Source organism: Leucopleurus acutus (assembly GCF_964270905.1).
Source record: "Leucopleurus acutus genome assembly, chromosome: 14".
Classification (NCBI taxonomy): Eukaryota; Metazoa; Chordata; class Mammalia; order Artiodactyla; family Delphinidae; genus Leucopleurus; species Leucopleurus acutus.
Window position 1 is genome coordinate 74,620,537 of NC_139156.1, and position 20,003 is coordinate 74,640,539.

The following is a 20,003-nucleotide window of genomic DNA, read 5'->3' on the forward strand; positions in this document are numbered from 1 at the left end:
CTGTGCTAAATCTAAGAATCATTTTAATCATGATAAAAATCAAATGTCTCCCTAAGAAAAGGTTCCATGATTTAAAAAAAAAAAAAAACATTCTCAGGATCTCGAAGGCTGAGCCGAGGCCTGTCCCGAGGTCCCCTCTCCCGCTCCAGCCCTGGCTGGGCTTTGACAACCCTATGAGGCCTGGCCGGGCTCTCATTCTGAACAAGGACAGGTCGTCTGGGCCAGTTTTTTTTTCCTGCTGCCTTTTTGGTGTGTGTGCTTCATGTTTAAATCGTGTGGCCTCGTTTGGCGGCAACCGGAAAAATCAAACAGTTCGGAGAGTGCGCGAGGGACCCACACGTGTGAGCACGGAGTATGTGGTGCTCACTGCTGAACCCAGACCAGTGCTGGGTGCTGCCGTGGACTGAAGAGGAAGGGACACCTACATGCTGGACTCAGAACACTGGTCCAGAGCGCTACGTCTGCTGGGAGGGAAAATCACCAGCCAGTGTGAAATGTGCAAGGAGGGGCCAGCAGACTTTCTGTTCTCGGTATGTTTCTTCCCCTGTGAGTCCATTACCTTTCACAAAGAACTGTTAACTATCAAACGTGTCCATTAATTGTGCCGCGGAGGGTGAAACCATCCAGTTAGCATATACACTATCATTTGCATATCTTGGACACCCAGTGTTGGTGCCATCGGCTCTCGTGAGTGGTACAGGACTCTCTTCAGGCCAGTTCGGGTCTGACATGCCTAAAAATGAAAACAGATCATTTGTTCTGCACTGAAGAACCCAAACTCCACGTGCAGACAGTAAGGCCTTGGCAAAACTCCCTTTGAGGTTCAAACCAAACTTCTGGTTTCTGGGCCAACTGCCTGCAGAGTTTCGTGCTCCAGGTTTCCAAAACATGGGTAACATTTGGGCAGAAACATCACGTGCTCTCTGGTAACTGCAGCTTACCAGAAACTACCAATTTGGACTTTTATAAGCTTCAGACTCTCAAATCTGATAAATACTTGTTGACCTGTTTAACTCTTTTTCTAAGGCAGCATAAGGCATCAGCACCTTGCTGTACTACATGGCTTACTGCAGCAGGAAACTTTCTATAAAAAGTTCTCTAACGTAAAGGAGCCTACTTGTCTTCCATCCCAGCCTACCACGGAGGAGAATCTTCCAAACCAAGGGTGCACGCAGGCGAGCCCCACAGCGTCGACAGGACAAATGGCAAGTAGCACTAGCCAGTAAGGAATCAGTGACCCAGGAGGCATGCAAAAGGAACAATCTCGGCAGAAAAATGCCTGAAACTCCCAAGATTTCAAAACAATCCATGATGAAGTTAGGAAACAGGAAAAAATTTCAAGTACTGAATCGAAGACAAAAGAAGGAGTTTTGGCAAGAACCATATTTACTGTCCATTGCAAGACCACAGCACCACAGACTACGTTCTTTCAAAAAGCATTTTGCTCCAGCTTTTTGCACTGACTTCATAAGTGACAACTGTCATGACAGTTTGTAACGCAAAGGATGTGAAAACAGCAGTCTGCATGTGTCCTCCCATTCCCCCCCCCCCCCGCCATTGTGGTCCCCAGCACCAGGTGGCCTCCAAGAGCTGCCTTCCACCCAGGCAGGGTCTGGGGGAGCGGCCACTGGCTGTGCTCTTAGTGCAGGCAGAGTGGTGCTGGCTCCTCCTTTATAAATTAAATGCCTCCCCGGATCAGGTAAATTTATCCCAGTAGTTAAATTAGAAGTACTATGACTTGATACCCACCCAGGAAATGACTTAGTCATCATTTTCTCAATATCCCCTGAGAGTTCTGCCCTGCTCTCTTTCTTCTCTATCGTCCTAAGTTGCTGGGCAGTGTGGTAATTACACATATTTTCACATCCTTTTAAAAAAACATAATAGTAAAAATGCCTGAATGTAAACGGATGCAAAGTCAGACATTTACAAACAAAAAGGTTCAGAGCAGACTTTGGCTTCATTCAGACCAGAAACACTCTTAAAAAGCATTACAGAGAGTAAGGACAGTGCAGAGAGGAACAACGTGGCTAGAATCTAGTAAATGCATGTGAAATTCTACCATAGAGTTTGTTTTCAATCCACGTGGAGGGGAGGGTTCGAGGGAGGGGAGTGTTATTACAGTCCACCAGGGGCATCTCCTCCTCCGACAGGCCGTCGTCGTACAGCAGGGAATCAGATGGGGTGGACGCGGCCAGGTCCAAGTAGTCCTGGAAGGGAGAGAGGGCTGGTCACCCCGGCGCAGGCCACTACTGGACACGCCTGCCACTCCCTGCCCAAGAGCAGAAGCCCCGGCAGAGTCCCACCCCATGCCTACTGGCCTCTTGTGAGACCGGAGCCCCTCGCCAGGGTGCCAGCACTGAGCTCCTCCAGCCCCTGCCTCGCCTGGCCCTGCTCCATGGTCCTCATCGCTCCCCCCTCGACAATTACCTCCTTGGGGGCACAAATGTGCTCCCTCACTGTCCTCGTTCTCTCTCTGCAGTACTGGGGCACCAGGCCCAGCACTGGAGAATCAGCCTGTTTAAAAAACCCAAGGCTCTGAGAGAGCTCGCTGCAGTCCCATGACTCATTGCAGGAATGCCAAGAAGCACTCTCCGGCTTCCCTCCAAGCATCTCGAACATCATGTCAGGACTCAGAAATCTGAGGCACTGATGTGGGTTTTGCAGAGGACACTGCTATAGATAAGCTTCAGCTCCCAAGCATGACGATTCTTGAATACCTGCTATTTCCACTTCCCTGGTTAAACGTGTAAAGAATGGTTCCAGCGTTTTGCTGGCTGGTTCTCGGCACTGTTCTAGGAAGGCCATCTCTTGGCATCAGCTATCGCCTTTGTTTGGGACAACCCTGCACTCACAGGGTTCACCCAAACGGTACACTGATGCTCTGATGCTGAGTTTTATTACAAGTGGCCGAGTCCACGCATCTTGCTCTGAAGAAATAACTTTTAGTAAATGTGTCAATGGAAGGACAAAACGACGATGGCAAGGTCTGTGCCTGTTTTGTTTACTTGCGTGCCCAGCATCTAACACAGAACATGGGAGTCAGCGATTGCTTAATCAATGTTAGTGGAAACTTTGTTGACTTCCTCAGTCACCTGGAGTTGTAAATTTGGAGGCACACGGATATGACTGTTTGGCCCACACAGAGGTTTTGGAAATTTAAATGAGTTGCTATTAAAAACTGGGAAACAGGGCTTTCCTGGTGGCGCAGTGGTTGAGAGTCCGCCTGCCGATGCAGGGGACACGGGTTCGTGCCCCGGTCTGGGAAGATCCCACATGCCGCAGAGCGGCTGAGCCCGTGAGCCATGGCCACTGAGCCTGCGTGTCCGGAGCCTGTGCTCCTCAACGGGAGAGGCCACAACAGTGAGAGGCCCGCATACCGCAAACAAACAAAAAAACAAAAAAACTGGGAAACAAAATAAATATCCCTTAAAATTCAGAAGACCCGGCATGCCGGCACTCATGTTCATACAGGTTACAAGTGTCCACAGTGAGGGGCCTTTCAGGGGCAGCTGGTGGGCTCCTGTCTGTCACAGTCTGCTGGTGTCTAGTCACTTCCCACCCCCAGCCGGGCCCCTGACAGCATATGAATTTAGGACACAGTCATTTCAACTCTACTTCCTCATGTTCTGTTATTGAAAATGATTCTGTTTGGCTTTGGAATATTTTCCTTCCTAAGGAAGGAAATTTTCCTTCCTAAGGGTCAAGGTAAAAATCTTGGTTTCTTCCTGATTTAAAAGAAGCCCAAAAGGCCTGGATTAAGGACAAGGGTTCAGTCGCTGGCTCCCCCTGGGGGCAGCACGACCAACTCCCTCCAGGCAGCCTCGCTCTGCGTTCCGCGCTGGGAACTCCACTGACCGGAGGGCGGGAGGCCCGCGGGAAGCTGGCACCAGGAATCGTCTCGGGGTACTCACTCTGCTCTTAACCATCATCTTATCCAGGTCTTTGCTGATGTCAGCGAATACTGGCCTCTTGTCTGGCTCCTCCTTCCAGCACTGCAGCATCAGACTGTACCTGATGGGACACACAGGTGGGCGGTGACGATCCAGCAAGGACTGCCCGGTCATAGCCACCAAACTCAGTACAGTGCCCTGGGCCCCGCGGGCTCTGTTCCTGAACCTCAAAGCTGTTTTTGTGTCACTGACATCCTTCTCTGAGGTGGGTCAGAGTTTGAAGGGTCAGCAGGGGCTCACAGCGTCTGGTGCTATGATGGCTAAGGCAGAAATGCTGGTCGTTAAAACTCTTATGAAGGACGAACCGGGTATGAACACAAACACCTGCCAATCACACTCTGACTTGTACCTTCCTCCCTCCCCTGGGGCCCTGGCCTGGTTGCAGGGCTTCCAGAGCTACTGTGTGGGTGTGTGCTGGGCCCCTGCCTGCCAGCCCAGGCCGTCCAGGGAGGTGGCACCTACTCACCCTTGCGCTCCCCCATCTAGCCTCGAGCCAAGCACGTGGCAGGCGCATGACAGACTTCATAGAATGAATGGACCAGTGTCTCTCTGCCTGCAGATGACCCCTTCTCATGTGTTCTCAACCTGTCCTCTGAGAATCGTCTGATGGAACCACCATCAGATGAGAAGATTCCAGTGCCCTAGGGCTAAAGTCCAGGCTCCCCCTGCCCACTCCTTGCCTGCCTTTGTGCCGCCACTTGTGTACTCCCCTATATGTGCCCTTGGGGCCATTCTGAATTACCCACCCCTCTCCAAGCATCCTGGGACAGGTCTCTGGCTTCTGGCTCAAGCTGATCCCTCAGTCTGAAGCACCCTCTCATCCTTCCACCACCTTTCCCCAGGTCCTGCCCCCCCCCACCCCTGTAAGTCCCTCCAGGAGGCCGACCCAGCCCCCAGTGGAGTCAAGGGTCCCCAGCATCTGCCGTCACACCCAAGGGTGGTTCTCTGACTTCTGCCCCGTCATGCCCCGCCTGTCACTACCCGCCACCGAGCTCGCCCTGGGCTGGCACCCAGGGCTGCCCAGGAGCGGGAAGGAATGAGTGCATGTGTCTCATCCCCAGCAAAGTCCAGTGTGTCTGTGTCTGAGGAAGGCTGGGCCGGAGCAAAGCCTGCTCACATCTCCTCGCTGCAGTTGTCTGGCCTCTCCATCCGGTAGCCTGTCTTCAGAAGGTTGAAGAGCCGCTCTGGAGGAATCCCAGGGTAGGGGTTGCCCCCCAGGGTCACAATCTCCCACAGCAGGACACCGAAGGACCACCTGCAGGGAACAAGAGGACCAGTGAGTGGTTGCACTGGGTCTGCAGTGCCCTCTGCGCACCAGACACTCATCCGCCCCAGCAGCGTCTGACCCCGAGTCCCCAGTACAGAGAACGGCCCAAGTGCTCACAGCTTCAGCCTGTGCTGACCTAACAGATGGGGTGGGGAATAGAGGTGGGGATGAGCCATCTGCCTGCCCTGCCCCCACCCCTGCCAAGCCGCTGCCCAAGCTCAGCCCCTTCACCCGAAAGGGCACACGGCTGGCCCCTGAGGTGATGCTCTGAAGCATCAGAGATGGCACAGGGCAGCCAAGCAAGCATGTCAAAACGTAGGCGGGACCTAGGCCACAGGGCAGAGGGCTCCCTGCACAGTTCCTTCACCTTTTCTTGTGCTTGCAAATTTTAGTAAGATCTTAGAAGAAAAAAAAGCACTGCTATAGAAAACATACTTAACTGTGAGAGAAAATTTACTGTGAAGTGGGGACAAAATCATATCACAAAACAGTATTATCACACGAGCCCACTTACAGTAACAAAAAGCATATACCTGCACGCCACAGAAAACTCCAGGCCATGCCTGCGAGGGCCAGCAGTAGTTACTTAGGGGTGGTGGGATCCTAGTGGCTTTTAGTCTCTTCATTTTGCTTTCCCCTGCATTTCTAATTTTCTTACGGTCAACTTTGTAATCAGAACACAGTTGTTAAAACTGTCTAAGAACTGCCTTTTCACAGCCCACATTATTCAAAATATGCAAGCCTGTTCAGAGCAGAACACTTGGAAACAAGTCTGTTGTATTTTTGAAAACTATCAAAAATGTAATTGGGGGCTTCCCTGGTGGTGCAGTGGTTGAGAGTCGCCTGCCGATGCAGGGGATGCGGGTTCGTGCCCCGGTCCGGGAGGATCCCACATGCCGCGGAGCGGCTGGGCCCGTGAGCCATGGCCGCTGAGCCTGTGCGTCCGGAGCCTGTGCTCCGCAACAGGAGAGGCTACAACAGTGAGAGGCCCGCGTACAGCCAAAAAAAAAAAAAAAAAAATGTAATTGGACCTGGAAGACTGAGTTTTGGTCCCCAACTTGGAGTAGTTTGGGGCACCTGCCTAGAAACTCACTCAAGACCACCCCTGCCTATGGGCGGGGACCAGTCCCCAGGGACCTGCTTGAGCCCAGCCTGTGCTCAGGCCCATAGGAGGGGAACTGTTTGGCTGAGCCTGTGTGTCAGAGACACCCAGAGAGGAGAGGGGAGGGGAGAGGGAGGGAGGCGAGGGGGTCTGCAGCTATGGCTCACACCCTTACACTCCACCCTTACGCTCTGAAAGAAGCAGCTTTCAGAATTACTGCCTGGGCCCTCGCCAATTGCTGAGGGAATACACAAAGCCCCGGCAGCTTGGAGGGTTTACTCTGGATGGTTGGCATGAGCTGACAGGCGCTCAGGGCCAGCACTGTTCCCCAGTGGAGGTGCTGAGACAGGCGGCATGGCCCTATACACGTGTAACCTCCCCCGCTCCCGGGAAGGCAACACCCACTCACACATCACTCTGGGTGGTGTAGATGTGATCGAAGAGGGACTCGATGGCCATCCACTTGACTGGGATCCGACCCTAAAGAGGGTGTGAAAGCAAGGCATTAACGTAGCTCTGACATCCTGGGAACTGGCGGCGGGTGGGGGGAAGGGGGGCCACGTCCCAGGCTCTTCCAGCTCTGAGGGGATGCTGAGTAATGACACCAGAGTGTTCCTGGGTACAGGATTGGTGCCTCGCAGGGGCCGGAGCCCCAGCCTGGCCCTCCCAGGCTTGGCTGACACATCAGAGGGAGTCAGCTGGCCTGCCTACATCTACACAACGTGTGCCTGTCACGCACCACAGCCCTGTTGAGAAGAAACCCAAGAAGTTGATATTGAGCACAAGCCACGTCCCCCTATGGCCGCTTCCCTGGCTGCTGCCGCCCAGTGGGTGGGCCAGGAATACCATGCAGCGACGTCTCCCTTGATTTCTGAGGGTGAACGAGTTTGGGAAACTGACATCCAGCATTTTCCATCTTGGGGACTTCGGATGCAAACAAACACACTAAAGGCTCTTCTGAGAAGCTCTGAGGGAAGAAATCAGTGTGTGTGCCTTCGGGCTGGTTTTCACCTCTTATTTTATCCCAGGGCCCTTTCAGCATCCTCTGAAAGAGTGCCCCCTACCACAGAGGTGCTGGGGTCAGACCTAACAAATCCTTTCTAATGCAACTCGAGAAATAGCTTTTCAGTACAAATAGGTCAGCCTTAAGGCACAAATCAATTTTTTTTTTAAAAGGCATGCATTAGACTTCAATGCAACGTTTACTATAATTCTTTTTTAAAAAAGTATTCTTGGGCTTTCCTGGTGGTGCAGTGGTTAGGAATCCGCCTCCCAATGCAGGGGACATTGAGCCTGGTCCGGGAAGATCCCACATGCCGCAGTGCAATGAAGCCTGTGAACCGCAACTACTGAGCCTGCGCTCTAGAGCCCGCGAGCCACAGCTACTGAGCCCACGCACCTAGAACCCATGCTCCGCAAAAAGAGAAGCCACTGCAATGAGAAGCCCACGGGCTGCGATGAAGAGTAGTCCCCACTCGCCGCAAATAGAGAAAGTCCGCACACAGCAACGAAAACCCAGCGCAGCCAAAAATAAAAAATAAATAAATTAAAAAAAATTGTCTTTAGGATTTATATCCTTAATGAAGTGTGACTGTTTCGGGGGGGTGTGTTCCTAACAATGCTGCCTATAGCCTGTGCTCCTGGGGGACGTGCTTGGCCACATTGTGCTTCTTGCTTCATGACACGGGGCCTTCCTGAGGACCTATGTGTCAACAGGAAAGCTCTGTCCACCACCCTCCACAGGGCAGGGAGCAGCCCCTCTCCACTTCCCCTTCAGCACTTCTGAGATGTGCTGTCACAACAGACACCCCAGAAGAAATTAAACAACACCCTCACGGCCCCTGGCAACACCAGGTCTTCTCCTGACCCTCAGAGCAAAGCTGAGGTGTATGCCGTCACTTTCTGTGGTTTTCTTTTTGAGCAGCGTATGTTCTGAATGCCAGGCTAGCTGAGTGTCTTGAAGGTACCCGTGAGCTGGCCCTGTCCAGTCTGTCACAGGGAGGCTGCAGGAGAGGGGCTGAGAGGGCAACAGAACTAGAGGGTCAAGACCAATGCCACAGAGAACTGGACCGCGCCAGGGAACCAGATTTCCCGAGAAGGGGCCCTGACCACCTGTTTCAGTGACTCGGAAAAAGCTTCTGAAATCCCTACATTGTGACTCCAGACCCTGTCTCCAGGGCCTCCTGGTGCATCTTCCAAACTCTCTTAGGCAGGGGTTCCCAGGCCCTCGTCCCAGGAGAATCCCCACCTGTAAAGCGATTCATTCCCTTCTGCAAGGAATGAATAGCAAGCTTGGGTTTATTTCATTGCTCTCCTCTAAGCAAAGGACTAAAGGAAACAGTGACCTTCGCCCTGTAGGATCAAGAGGAACAACTGCAGAGAAGAAGGTTGTTATTTCTGCAGTGTTAGGTGACCTTCAAAAAGGACAGTGATCAAAAGCGAGAGAAGCTGCAGGGTCCCCACTACCCAGTGGGCAGCTCTGCAAGACCACGTGTGGCCCTGAGGAAGAGAAGAAACAGACTTGGGGCTGAGTCCTGAGCTGGGTCTCTGGGGACCCAGGACTGGGGAAGGGTTTAGGGATGAGGGCTGGAAATTTATACTCTAAAAACCTGCTTTATCTTCTCCAGATAAAAATCTTGCCCCTGCCCTGTGGGTACCCTGACGGTTGCCCACACCCAGCCCGGGAGCCCCAGGACCCGGTACCTTGCTCCTCTTCACGTAGGAATCCTCTTCATAAACATCTCGGGACAGACCAAAATCCGAGATCTTCATCCTGCGCCCCTCGGCTACTAGGACGTTTCTGGCTGCCAAGTCCCGATGGACGAGCTGCAAGGGCGACAACGGCAGGGACCCCTGACACCCGGGCCCATGGCAGGCGGAGGGGAGGGCAGGGCTGGGACGGCACACACCTTCATCTCGGCCAGGTACTGCATCCCCCGCGAGATCTGCCAGGCGAAGGAGATGAGGTCGCCCATGGTCAGGGCCCGCTCCTCCGGGTTGTCCAGGTAGCTGGAGTTGCGGCTGTCTCTGCTGCCCACGTAGCCGGGCCCCGCCTTGCGGCTCTCTCGGAGGAAGCCCCGCAGGGAGCCGTACTTGGCATACTCCACAATGAGGAGCAGCGGCCCTGGGGGCAGAGGGGGCTGTGGGCTGGCTGCCTGTAGTGCCCCGGGCAGGCCAAGTCAGGCCAGCTCTGGGCAACTGCTTCCCAGAGCACGGGCCAGGCCGCAGGGCCCCTGGGCAGGCTCTGCACCCGGGCAGACAGACCCAGCCCTGCTCTGGGGGGCAAGTGCCTGCGTTCTGGCAGCCTGAGGACTTAAGCTCCAGCTCACTCTCACATCACTGGCTCTCCGCCTTGCGGGGGCCATGCCAAAGCCAGCTGCCTGGGTGGTCGAGCGTGACCTCTTCCCTGGGTGCCCCAGGCAGCCGGTCACTACATTCAGGACTGTCCTGGGAGGCACCCCCTGCTGCTAGGATGTCAGGCCTTTCTGCATCCTCGGTCCTGCCACAGCATGGCCTGGGGACGGCTGACAGAGGCAGGGTCTGGATCTGCCCGTGGCCACCTGCTTCCTGCTCCTGTCTGCTCTCAGCAGCTCTGGGCTGCAGTCCTGCCCGAGGCCCAGCCCTGAGTTCTGCTGGCTCTGACCAGTGTCCCTGCTGCCCTCTCCCTGTCAGCCCCGTCTCCCTCACACCCCAAACACACACACACACACACACACACACATACACACACATACACACACACACACACATACAGTGGGAGGTCCCTTGGGTGATACAGCAGGTTTGGAAAACCAGCAGAGCAGGATGCTTTTGGAGGGCTGGGGTTGGGGTCACCCGGAGCTTATGGCATGTCTGGTTCCCCGTGCCCAGGAGGCAGTGCTCATTTCTGGAGCTCCCTGCCTTGGGGGCTCTGCCTGGAGCAGGGGGCTGACAACCAGGATGTCCCCAGAGACCTCATGGCAGCCCTGGCAGGCCCAGGAAACACACTGCGGGGAAGGCCTCACACAAGCACTCCTGCTGCACCCCTTCCGGCCCTCTCACTGACACGCAAGCTCCAGGCAGGAGCCAGAGACCCTGCTTCCGGGAGAAGAGAGAACAGGCGCCCAAGGAGGAAAGGATGGGGAAGGGGAAGGAGGCAGAATGGAGCGGCCCAGAGCCCCCTGGCCTGCGCCTGGTGGCTGCTCGTCCCTGGCTGGCCTTACCGTCCTGGCTGCAGGCCCCGTATAGCTTGATGACTTGCGGGTGGCTGACCTGCGTCAGGAGGTTGAACTCTGACAGCAGGTCCCGCAGCTCGCTCGCCGAGGCGTTCTCTGAAATGCACATAAACACAGCAGGTTGCAAAGCAGTCCCTTCTGTTAGCCCCTTCTGCAGCCCTGCTGGGTCACGGCACCCACAGCGCGGGGGTGGGGGGCGGTCTGCACAGACCCATTATCCCCTTCAGAGACATCCTACCCAGGTTCAGACGAGGCCTGCAAGGGTCCCACTGCTTGGAGCTACTCTCAGCCCGTGGGAGGGTCAACAGCAGCCTCGTGTGCCTCCGGGGAGTAAGAACCCGAGAAGCACACTTCCACACGAGCAGATCTTTCCATGGAAAGCCTCCCAGGGCTGGGCTGTATGCACAAATGGCATTATTTCCCTGCAATCACCATCTTTCAAAGACAGTGGTGCACAGAGACCCCCTCGTTAACCCTTCTGGGAAAGTAAAGGGACTCCCTGTTGTCCCCAAACACCTGCTGACCAAGCGCTCAACAGTGGCGGGTGAGGCCCTGCAGAAAGGTGAAGACCGCCAGACATCACAGAAGCCCTCCAGCCACGCTGAGCACGCGTGTCCCAAGGGTGGACAGAGCATGCTCGGGCTCCCACCAGAAGCTTGGGTGTGGAGGTATTCTGAGACAAAAGCTGTGGCTACCCAGTTCTCCTGGGTTGGTGGTCCCACAGCCCACTGCCCAGCTGTGTCACCTCCTCTGGGTGCAGACTTGTCTGGAGATGAGAAGACAGCTGGGAGATGGGGCACTGGGACTCTCTGGACCACATGTAGGTGACCCAGGGCCAGTCTCACTGTGCCCCTTAGGGCCTGGGATCTCATGGGCAAGGGGCGACCCCAGTCTGAGGGCCTGGGCAAGTATCCAGAAGCACTCTCCACTGCACGGCCCCCCGACTGCTGAACCCACGTGTGCAGCAGTCGACTGTGTCCACTGCACGGCCGCTGGGCCCTCAGTCGGTCCACCTGGGCCAGAGCCTGGCTGTGCCCAGTCTCTGCTGAGAAACTCCAGTGAGGATGCCTAGCTTGCGGCAAGCCTGGGGCGGGGCAGACCCGCTGAGGACCAGTGGGGATTGGGCAAGGCAGGGCCCTAGGGGGCAGGGACTGGTCCTTACAGGTGGTCTCTTCACCAGGACTCTGGTGGATGCTTGGCTGAGAGAAATGAATGCAGCAGACTGGGTTGGGGAGAGCTGTCAGTCCAAAACCCAAAGGGCTTTTAATTTAAACTCGGATCTTTACCCAACACTGGTACAGAAGTAGCACCACTCCAGAACCTTCCAAGGGAGGAATATCCTCACCCTGCTTCTCCAGGGACCACGCCAGCCCACATCATCCATGGTGGGGATCCCCAGACTGCAGCCACTCAGGAAGAGCAACGGGGGGGGCCTCTTCAGGAGGCAGCAGGCCAGCTGCCAGAACCCTGGCTGTCGCGTGGCTTCACCCATCCCTTGGGGCGCCCGCAGGTGTGCGTGGCAGAACCATCATTGTGTACTGCCTGGACAGATACCTTTCAGCATCTTTACAGCCACAGTCGTGTACCCTGCTTTGCCTTTCAGCCGGAAGGCCGTTGCCTTGACCACTTTTCCAAATTCTCCTTCTCCCAGAGTTTTTCCAAGAACCAAGTTCTTCCGAGGGAATTCCCACTTTGGATCCTCCTAGGTTGGGTGTGAAGGAAGGGAGACAAGAAGAGAGGGAAGAAAGATGGTGAGAAAAGAAAGAAGGCAAGATCTGGTGGACAGCTCCAGTGTGCAGACAACTGACCGTCACCTGAACCAGCCCGTGATAGTCACCATGTACAAGGGCAGGACCCCACAGTCAGGCCCTGAGGTGCCGTGACATGATGTGTCTCCCGCACGGGAAGGCAGGTGTTGCCACAAACCAGCCTGGACTCCGTCATGTCCGTACCCTTGCTGGCCCCTGTCTACTGAAGATGCCCTGTGCCACCCAGGCCCATGTCCTTGTCTGTCCAATGAGGGATTCGGGGCTTACTCAGCACCCACAGGTGCTCACAGGGGAGCATGGCCTCTTCCCTGGGAGTCAGACCCAAGCCGCTCAGCACCGCCTCCGCTTTGGACACCAGGCCACAAGGCACTGACTGGCCAGCAGCCCAGATCTTCAGGTGCCCTTTCCAGAGACCCCCCCAGGACTCCCAAGAGAACCGAACTGGCACCAGTGGCCCAAGTTGCCTACCAGCCAGCCCAGGACCCCTGGCTAATGGTGGGAGTGTCAAGGACACCTTCCCTGTGTGGCAGCCCCTGGAAAGGTGCCACTATGTTCCTCGGGAACCTCCACCCCAACGCGTGGAAAAGCCTGCTCCTCCCATAGGCCCAGTCGTTACCCTGAACCTGCACCCCCCTGCCTCCCCACCGAAGTCCCATCCACATACCATGCCCACTCAAGACCGCACCAGGGCAGCTTCCCAGACCCCCAGCCCGGCTCATGTACTTGAATTCTGGGGATGCTGAATCCAGTCTGGAACCTGCCCTCCTGTGCCAGCACTGGGCATCCTTTACCCCAAGCCTCGCTGCAACTGGGTGGCGAGTGGGTGTGGCTTCAGGTGCTGTTTACGCCGTGCCCTGCCAGGCTCGCCTAACACACGGAGATGACACCACTGGGGACGCAATGCCCCCCAGTGAACAGAGCCTTGTGTTCTGACATCTGGGAGCAAGGCAGTCTCCTCTCAGCACCATGGCCAGGGGCGCCTTCCAGCCAGTTCCCGGGCGTCCTGGTATCTCAGGTTCCCCAAGAACCCATTAGTCAGGGTCAGTGCTGACAACACGGTCACCACCGCCCTGGTGTCCACACTGCACTGGATAACAGTTTACTGCTCACAGACACTGCGCTAAGGTGGATATCACTGATTTAATCCTCTTAAAAATGTCAAAAACCATTCCCCCCACTTTACATGAGACAAAACAAAGGCCAAAAGATTGCGTAGCACATCGAAGACCTCGGAGCTGGTCAGTGGGGCCCCCGGACCTTGGGCCCGGCTCTGAGTTGCTCTGGGCTCTGGGCTGGAGGCAACACGGGCCGAGGGTGGTTTTTGCGGAGGAGTTCCCCCTGCGCATGCACCTTCCAGCACCACTCTCACCGTGCGCCTCAGCCCCAAACCGCCAGGGCATTTAAAGGAATCAAACGGCTCGTCCCACACGCCTGCTGTGGAGGCTGAGATGCCGCTGGGGCTGGAGAACCCCACCTGCGGAGCGATGGGAACTAGGGAAGTCAGGAGGGAGGCCTCTGTGGCCACCACGTCAGGGAATAGCCCTCACGGCCCAGACCCTCACCGAGGGGCCAGCACCCCTTGGGTGGCACCTCCTATGAATCCTGGCTACCTCCTACCCTGGGCTGCGGACGGTGGCCCCCGGGTGCCGAGCTTCCTGCACACGGCGCAACGCTCCCTACCCAGCCTCGTGGGGGGAACTTCTGTTCCCACGCACCCTCGGCTCTGGCCACCTCCCTCAGCCCCTCCCAGCACCCGGCTGCCAGCAACTTGGGCGCTCCCAGCAAGCACACTGAAGGGCACGGCAGGCAGAGGAGTGGCCTGGCCAGGTCGGGGTGGTGTCTGATGCGCACACGCTGACCGCAGGCCCAGGCCCTGCCATGCAGGAGGGGCTCGGGAAGCCTGCTGGCTCTGGGTGGCACTCTTCATCGACCGGCCAGCCACAGGCCCTGGCCAGGCTCCCCCGCAGGTGCCCTAGAGGCCCCTCAGTGCCCCCTCCCTCGGGGCCAGAGACAGACTCCCCTCTCTGCTGCTGCCACCCTGACCAAGCCCCCGCCTGCCAGCCTCTCTTGCCTGGATGAAGACAGTGCCTCATCACGGGGCTCCCACCCCACAGACTCCCAACAGAGCGGCCTGCGGAAATGAAGGCAGAACATGGGCCCCACCCCCAGGGGTCCCACCCTCTGAGAATAAAATCCACGGTCCTCCTCAGCGCCTCCCCCAAGCCTTCCTCCTCCCAGCGCTTGGAGCATCTGCAGGATAGCTCCCGGTCAGGTTCAGCACGGCCCACTCTCCCCGTATCCTAACGGCCCAGATCTCAGTCCATATAAATCAGCACCCATCATTCTCCACCCTGCTCCACGCTCTCCGCCGCTCCCTGGAAGGCCGCTCAGTGAAGACAGGGGGCTGTTGGAATGCTCAGGGTGTCCTCCCGGTGGGTGAGAACGTATTAGCCCCAGGTGACCCGTCCCCTCCTCCCCTCCCAGCTGCCCGAGACCAGAGGCCCGGCGCCACCTGCAGGCCCCCTCCCCCCGGGGGCGGCTGCCTCCCCAGCCCCGAGGCCACACGGGGAACCTCACCGGGATCTTGAAGGTGTGCACAGAGACCTGGTTCTCCACGGAGTCCAGCGAGGGCCGGCGGGCACTGGATGAGGAGTAGCTGACCGGAAAGGCCTGGGCAGGCCGGCGGAAGGTCATCTCAGCTGAGGCGATGGGTGGCTTGTGGGCGTTCTTGTGGTAGCGGTGGATGCAGAAGGTGGACAGCAGCACGGACATGATGAAGGAGAAGAGCACGGCTGCCGCGATCACTGTGCGGCAAAGCTCGTCACACAGAGGGTCTGCGGGCAGCAGGGGTGGGCCGTGAGAGATGACACCCCGGGAGGGGGACCCCAAATACCCTCAGGAGCTGGTACAGAGCAGCTCTCCAGCCCCCCACGCCCAGGATAGCCGGGAAGTGTCTGCTGTGACCAGCTTTGAGCATCCTGGAGAGCACTGCTTGTGTGAAGGTCTGAGAGTAATTGCCAACCCTCCAACAGAAGCGGCCCACAGGAGGAACTGTTCTGTACGTTCTTGCTGTTGGAGACTGTTACCACCCTTTTCCAGAAGGAATGAGAGTTTATAAGCAGCCTGCCTAAGGTCACACAACGGACATCATGCACACCTGCACCCACCCACCCTAGAATGCTGCACTGAAGCCAGAGGCCCAGGGGCACTGGTGGGGAGGTGCAGCTCTTCCCCTGTGTTCCTGATGTCTTTTGTATTTTCTTTATAGTCAGTATAAAGGAAGGAGGAAAGAAAACTGGCCCAGGACCTAGGGCTGTGCAATAACAACCCAAATACCAGAAAAGCATCCCTGGGCTCAGCACATCCGCATGTGCTCAGTGGGGCACCTGCTGTCCCAGAAGAAGCACCTAGAGGCTCTGGCTAGGAGGATGGGGACCCATTTGGCCAATGCCATGGGCCCAGCAAAGGCCCTGCACAGCGACAGTCCGAGCAGACACTGAGTTATCTGGTGAAAGAAATAATTTTCCAGCCCAACCCTTACCACAGAACTTTGGGCCAGGGAGTTCCCTGGTGATTCAGTGGTTAGGGATCTGTGCTTTCACTGCCAAGGGTACGGGTTCTATAATCCCTGGCTGGAAATGGAAGCAACCTAAGTGTCCATCGACAGATGAATGGATAAAGATGTGGCACATACATACCATGGAATATTACTCAGCCATAAAAAGGAACGATATTGAGTTATTTGTAGTGAGGTGCACGGACCTAGAGTCTGTCATACAGAGTGAAGTAAGTCAGAAAGAGAAAAACAAATACCGCATGCTAACACACATATATGGCATCTAAAAAAACAAACAAAAAAAGGTTCTGAAGAACCTAGGGGCAGGAGAGGAATAAAGACACAGACGTAGAGAATGGACTTGAGGACATGGGGAGGGGGAAGGGTAAGCTGGGAAGAAGTGAGAGAGTGGCATGGACATACATACACTACCAAATGTAAAACAGATAGCTAGTGGGAAGCAGCCACATAGCACAGGGAGATCAGCTCGGTGCTTTGTGACCACCTAGAGGGGTGGGATAGGGAGGGTGGGAGGGAGACGGAAGAGGGAGGGGATGTGGGGATACGTGTATAGCTGATTCACCTTGTTATAAAGCAGAAATTAACACACCATTGTAAAGCAATTGTACTCCAATAAAGATGTTAAAAAAAAAAAAATTCCCTGGCTGGGGAACTAAGATCCTGCAAGCACGCCAAAAAAACCCCCAAAACACCACCAAACTTCAGGCCAGAAGGCAGTCTTAGAGGCCCTGACCCAGCTACCAGTCTGCACTGATGGGGGAACCAAGACCCTGAGGGAAGGAAAAAGGTCTCCTGGGTTTCTGCGCCTTCCTGCAATTTCCTCCCTCGCTCCTCGGGGCTCAGGGAGGCGCGGGGATCCCTGCCCGCGTGGCCCCAGCCAGCTCACCTTGGCTGTCTTCTGGCTCGCAGAAACACTTCTTCTCCTCCGGGAAGCAGTTGCAGATACCGAAGCCGGCTTTAATCCCCCGGCGCTCCCCAGGCTCGTGCCCACCAATGATGCTGCCGCCCCCTGATGATGGACACAACTCACTCAGCAGCCCACTCAGCCTCGGGGGGACCTGACCAGCCAGACCACCCAGACAGGAGCGTGAGAGGCCCCTCCCCACCTGATGTCAGCACTCTCAGGCCCAGGGAGCGCGGTGAGCTCAGAAGTCTGTGTCACCCAGGCAGGAGTCTCAGCACGACAGGCCCCTGAATCAGTCCCCTGGCCACAGCGGGCGCGAGGAGGAACCCACAGGCTGCCCAGGGCCCTTGCTGAGGTCCACACATGGTTACTTTTCAGAAGCAGAGCACGGGCAGCAGGGGCAGCCTGGAGCCAGCGGAATGGGGGACAGGGCGCTGCACCCCCGTGAGTCGGCCAGGACAACACTGGAGAGGGTGGGTCAGGCCAGCAGGCGCTAGTCTTGGGGGAGGAGAGCCCTTTGTTCAAATGAAATGTTAGAAAAAGGCTCAGCACATGCAACCCAGGAAGTCGGCTGGCCTGGCTGAAGTGCAGGTGGGAGTCCGAGCCCCTTCAGCTTGCTACCTACACCCCCTTCCCAGGCCCTGCCCTTCCTCAGGTGCACGCGCAGGCTCAGTGCTTACGGAGGCAGTCCTGGGGGCAGATGTTGGCGTCTCTGCTTTCCACGGCGTCACAGTGGCCGTCGGGGCAGGTCTTGATGCTGGGGGAGCAGGTGGAGAAGTTCCTGGTGATCCCTATGGCACACAGCAGGCAGTTACTACCACAAGGGAGCACCCATCCTGGTCAGACTGCCAGAGCCGGGAGGGCCGCACCCCAGGGCCTCCCAGGCCAAGCCTGCACCGCCCCCCGCAAGGAGAAGCAAACCGAGGCCTGAGCCGAGAAAAACCACACGTGGAGCCCATCCCTGGGGAGAGCTTGGGGGTCCGGGGTGTACAGGGAAGCCCAGGCAGTGAGGGCTGGGCAGTCCCAGGGCTGTGCCCGGGCTCACATCAAGGAGGCCAGAAGAGACCAGACAAGCTGGGACCCTCTCAAGGCGGTACCATGAGCGGGACCCTCACACCGGTGGGCGAGGCTTGGAGCCAGCAGTGGGCTAAGCCCAAGGATGTGCAGGCCCCATCTGCTTAAGGCCACGCTCCCTGGGCTGGGATCTCCCAGGTAGAGCTTCTCTGAAGATTGTTTTGGATATTTTGAATTTTTTTTAAGGTTTGTGTTTTTATGAACTAAAGCCAACTATGAATGATGTGCACAGTATAACCTACCTTATACTCATCCACCTTTTGGATCTTTGAAAAGGGTCTGTGAACTATGTGTCTAAAAGCAGTGGGTGAGGGCTTCCCTGGTGGCGCAGTGGTTAAGAATCCGCCTACCAGTGCAGGGGACACGGGTTCGAGCCCTGGTCCGGGAAGCTCCCACATGCCGCAGAACAACTAAGCCCGTGTGCCGTAACTACTGAGCCTGCACTCTAGAGCCCACGAGCCACAACTACTGAGCCCATGTGCCACAACTACTGATGCTTGTGTGCCTAGAGCCCGTGCTCTGCAACAAGAGAAGCCACCGCAGTGAGAAGCCCGCATACCACAACGAAGAGTAGCCCCTGCTTGCCACAACTAGAGAAAAGCCCGTGCACAGCAACGAAGACCCAATGCAGCCAAAAATAAATAAATAAAATAAAATAAATTTATAAGAAATAAAAAAAAATAAAAGCAGAGGGGGAATGGGGGAAGGTTAGGGGGAGGGATAGTTAGGGAGTTTGGGATTGACATGTACACTCTGCTATATTTTAAATGGATAACCAACAAGGACCTACTGTAGAGCACAGGGAACTCTGCTCAATATTACATACAACCTAATCAGGAAAAGAATTTGGAAAAGAATAGATGCGTGTATGTGTATAACTGACTCACTATACTGTGCACCTGAAACTAACACAACGTTGTTAATCAACTATGCTCCAATATAAAATAAAAAGTTTAAAAAAAATAAAGGCATTGGGTGAATACGTTCACAACTGCACATGTAATTTATGTGTATATGGGTGGAGAAATGGAGACACAGATGCCAATTCACATCTAGTTTAGGGACAAATACATATACAGAAATTTAGAATAAAATAAAAAGAAAACATGCACATCCCAACTTTGGCCCAGACCCTCCCAAGCCCAGAGCGAGTCCAGCCTCAGGCACCTGTGATCCCACGGTGATAAACAGTCCCAGTGTCCTCATGCCACCCTGCACTAATGTCCACCCTCTCCTGGCATCAGGAGTCACAGCAGGGGACAAGGCGCTGGGGAAGAGACTCAGCGTGGACGGGGGTGGGGGGCATCGCAGAGGCTGGCAGGGCCCACACAGACGCCCTCTCCACTCAGCCGTCATCACCCTCCCGAACACCTGGCTCTGCACGGGGCCTACCTTTGCCGTCTCCCTGTCTCCACTCGCACCTGCCCGTCAGAGAGCCCAGGCCGCCGCATTCCTCACACTCGGGCCGCCTCTTGCTGACCGCGCAGGACAAGGGGCAGCCTGGCTCCTCTGCCACATCTGGGGGTGGCAGAAAGCAAGTCACAGGGGGCCAGCCTGGGCCCTGTGTCCAGCCGCCAGCACCCACGGGCGAGGGCAGCAGTGGCTTAGCTGTCCCCACAGGTTGAGCCCAGAGGGGAGGTAGTAACTAAGCACCGGGGCACAGGGCAGTGAGGGGGCTGCTGAGGAAGGGGTGGTACCACAGTCACAAAGCGGGGACAGCTACTGGGCTGAGATAAGTATGGAGGGAGGGTGTGAGGTGGCCAGACTCGGCCAGTGACACACAGGACACCCAGTTAAACCTGACCTTCAGGTAACGGTGAACACCTGCTTTGTGTAAATACGTCCCTAATATCACGGTGACACGCTTGGAAGTTTGTCTTCTAAGAGACACTGCAAAAGTTGCACGAGACGTACTTACACCCAAAAAATTGCTTGTTGTTTGCCTGAAATTCACGTTTAACCAGGGTCCTCTATTGTATCTGGCAGCCCTAAAGCAAGTGCATAGGTAGGACGCATTGACAGAGGTGATGGGCAGCAGTGACCGCCCACAATGCCATCACTCTGGGCTAAACCGTTTCACACTTTCCCCCTGTCATCCTTCCAGCTTGGCTGTGCAGCGTGCACCGTTTTCTCATCTTACAGG

The 20,003-nt window shown here is 56.0% G+C and overlaps 1 protein-coding gene across 16 annotated transcripts in view; it reads right to left on the minus strand.

Moving 5' to 3' along the window:
* Nucleotides 1-575: 575 nt before the first annotated feature.
* Nucleotides 576-20,003, minus strand: part of RET (ret proto-oncogene) — a gene marked incomplete at both ends in the record, with an annotated part of 58,868 nt that continues 39,440 nt past the window's right edge. For 8 of the 16 annotated variants that reach the window (XM_082853879.1, XM_082853877.1, XM_082853886.1 and 5 more), the window contains 13 exons: nucleotides 576-733; nucleotides 2,063-2,210; nucleotides 3,915-4,014; nucleotides 5,071-5,208; nucleotides 6,732-6,802; nucleotides 9,026-9,148; nucleotides 9,232-9,446; nucleotides 10,525-10,632; nucleotides 12,091-12,238; nucleotides 14,883-15,139; nucleotides 16,769-16,891; nucleotides 17,467-17,577; nucleotides 19,253-19,378. In XM_082853879.1, coding sequence (XP_082710005.1) covers nucleotides 576-733; nucleotides 2,063-2,210; nucleotides 3,915-4,014; nucleotides 5,071-5,208; nucleotides 6,732-6,802; nucleotides 9,026-9,148; nucleotides 9,232-9,446; nucleotides 10,525-10,632; nucleotides 12,091-12,238; nucleotides 14,883-15,139; nucleotides 16,769-16,891; nucleotides 17,467-17,577; nucleotides 19,253-19,378 — 1,826 coding nt within the window. Of the gene's footprint in view, nucleotides 734-2,030; nucleotides 2,211-3,914; nucleotides 4,015-5,070; nucleotides 5,209-6,731; nucleotides 6,803-9,025; nucleotides 9,149-9,231; nucleotides 9,447-10,524; nucleotides 10,633-12,090; nucleotides 12,239-14,882; nucleotides 15,140-16,768; nucleotides 16,892-17,466; nucleotides 17,578-19,252; nucleotides 19,379-20,003 lie in introns of those variants that run through there. The other 8 variants (XM_082853880.1, XM_082853887.1, XM_082853881.1 and 5 more) reach the window with 5 other exon arrangements.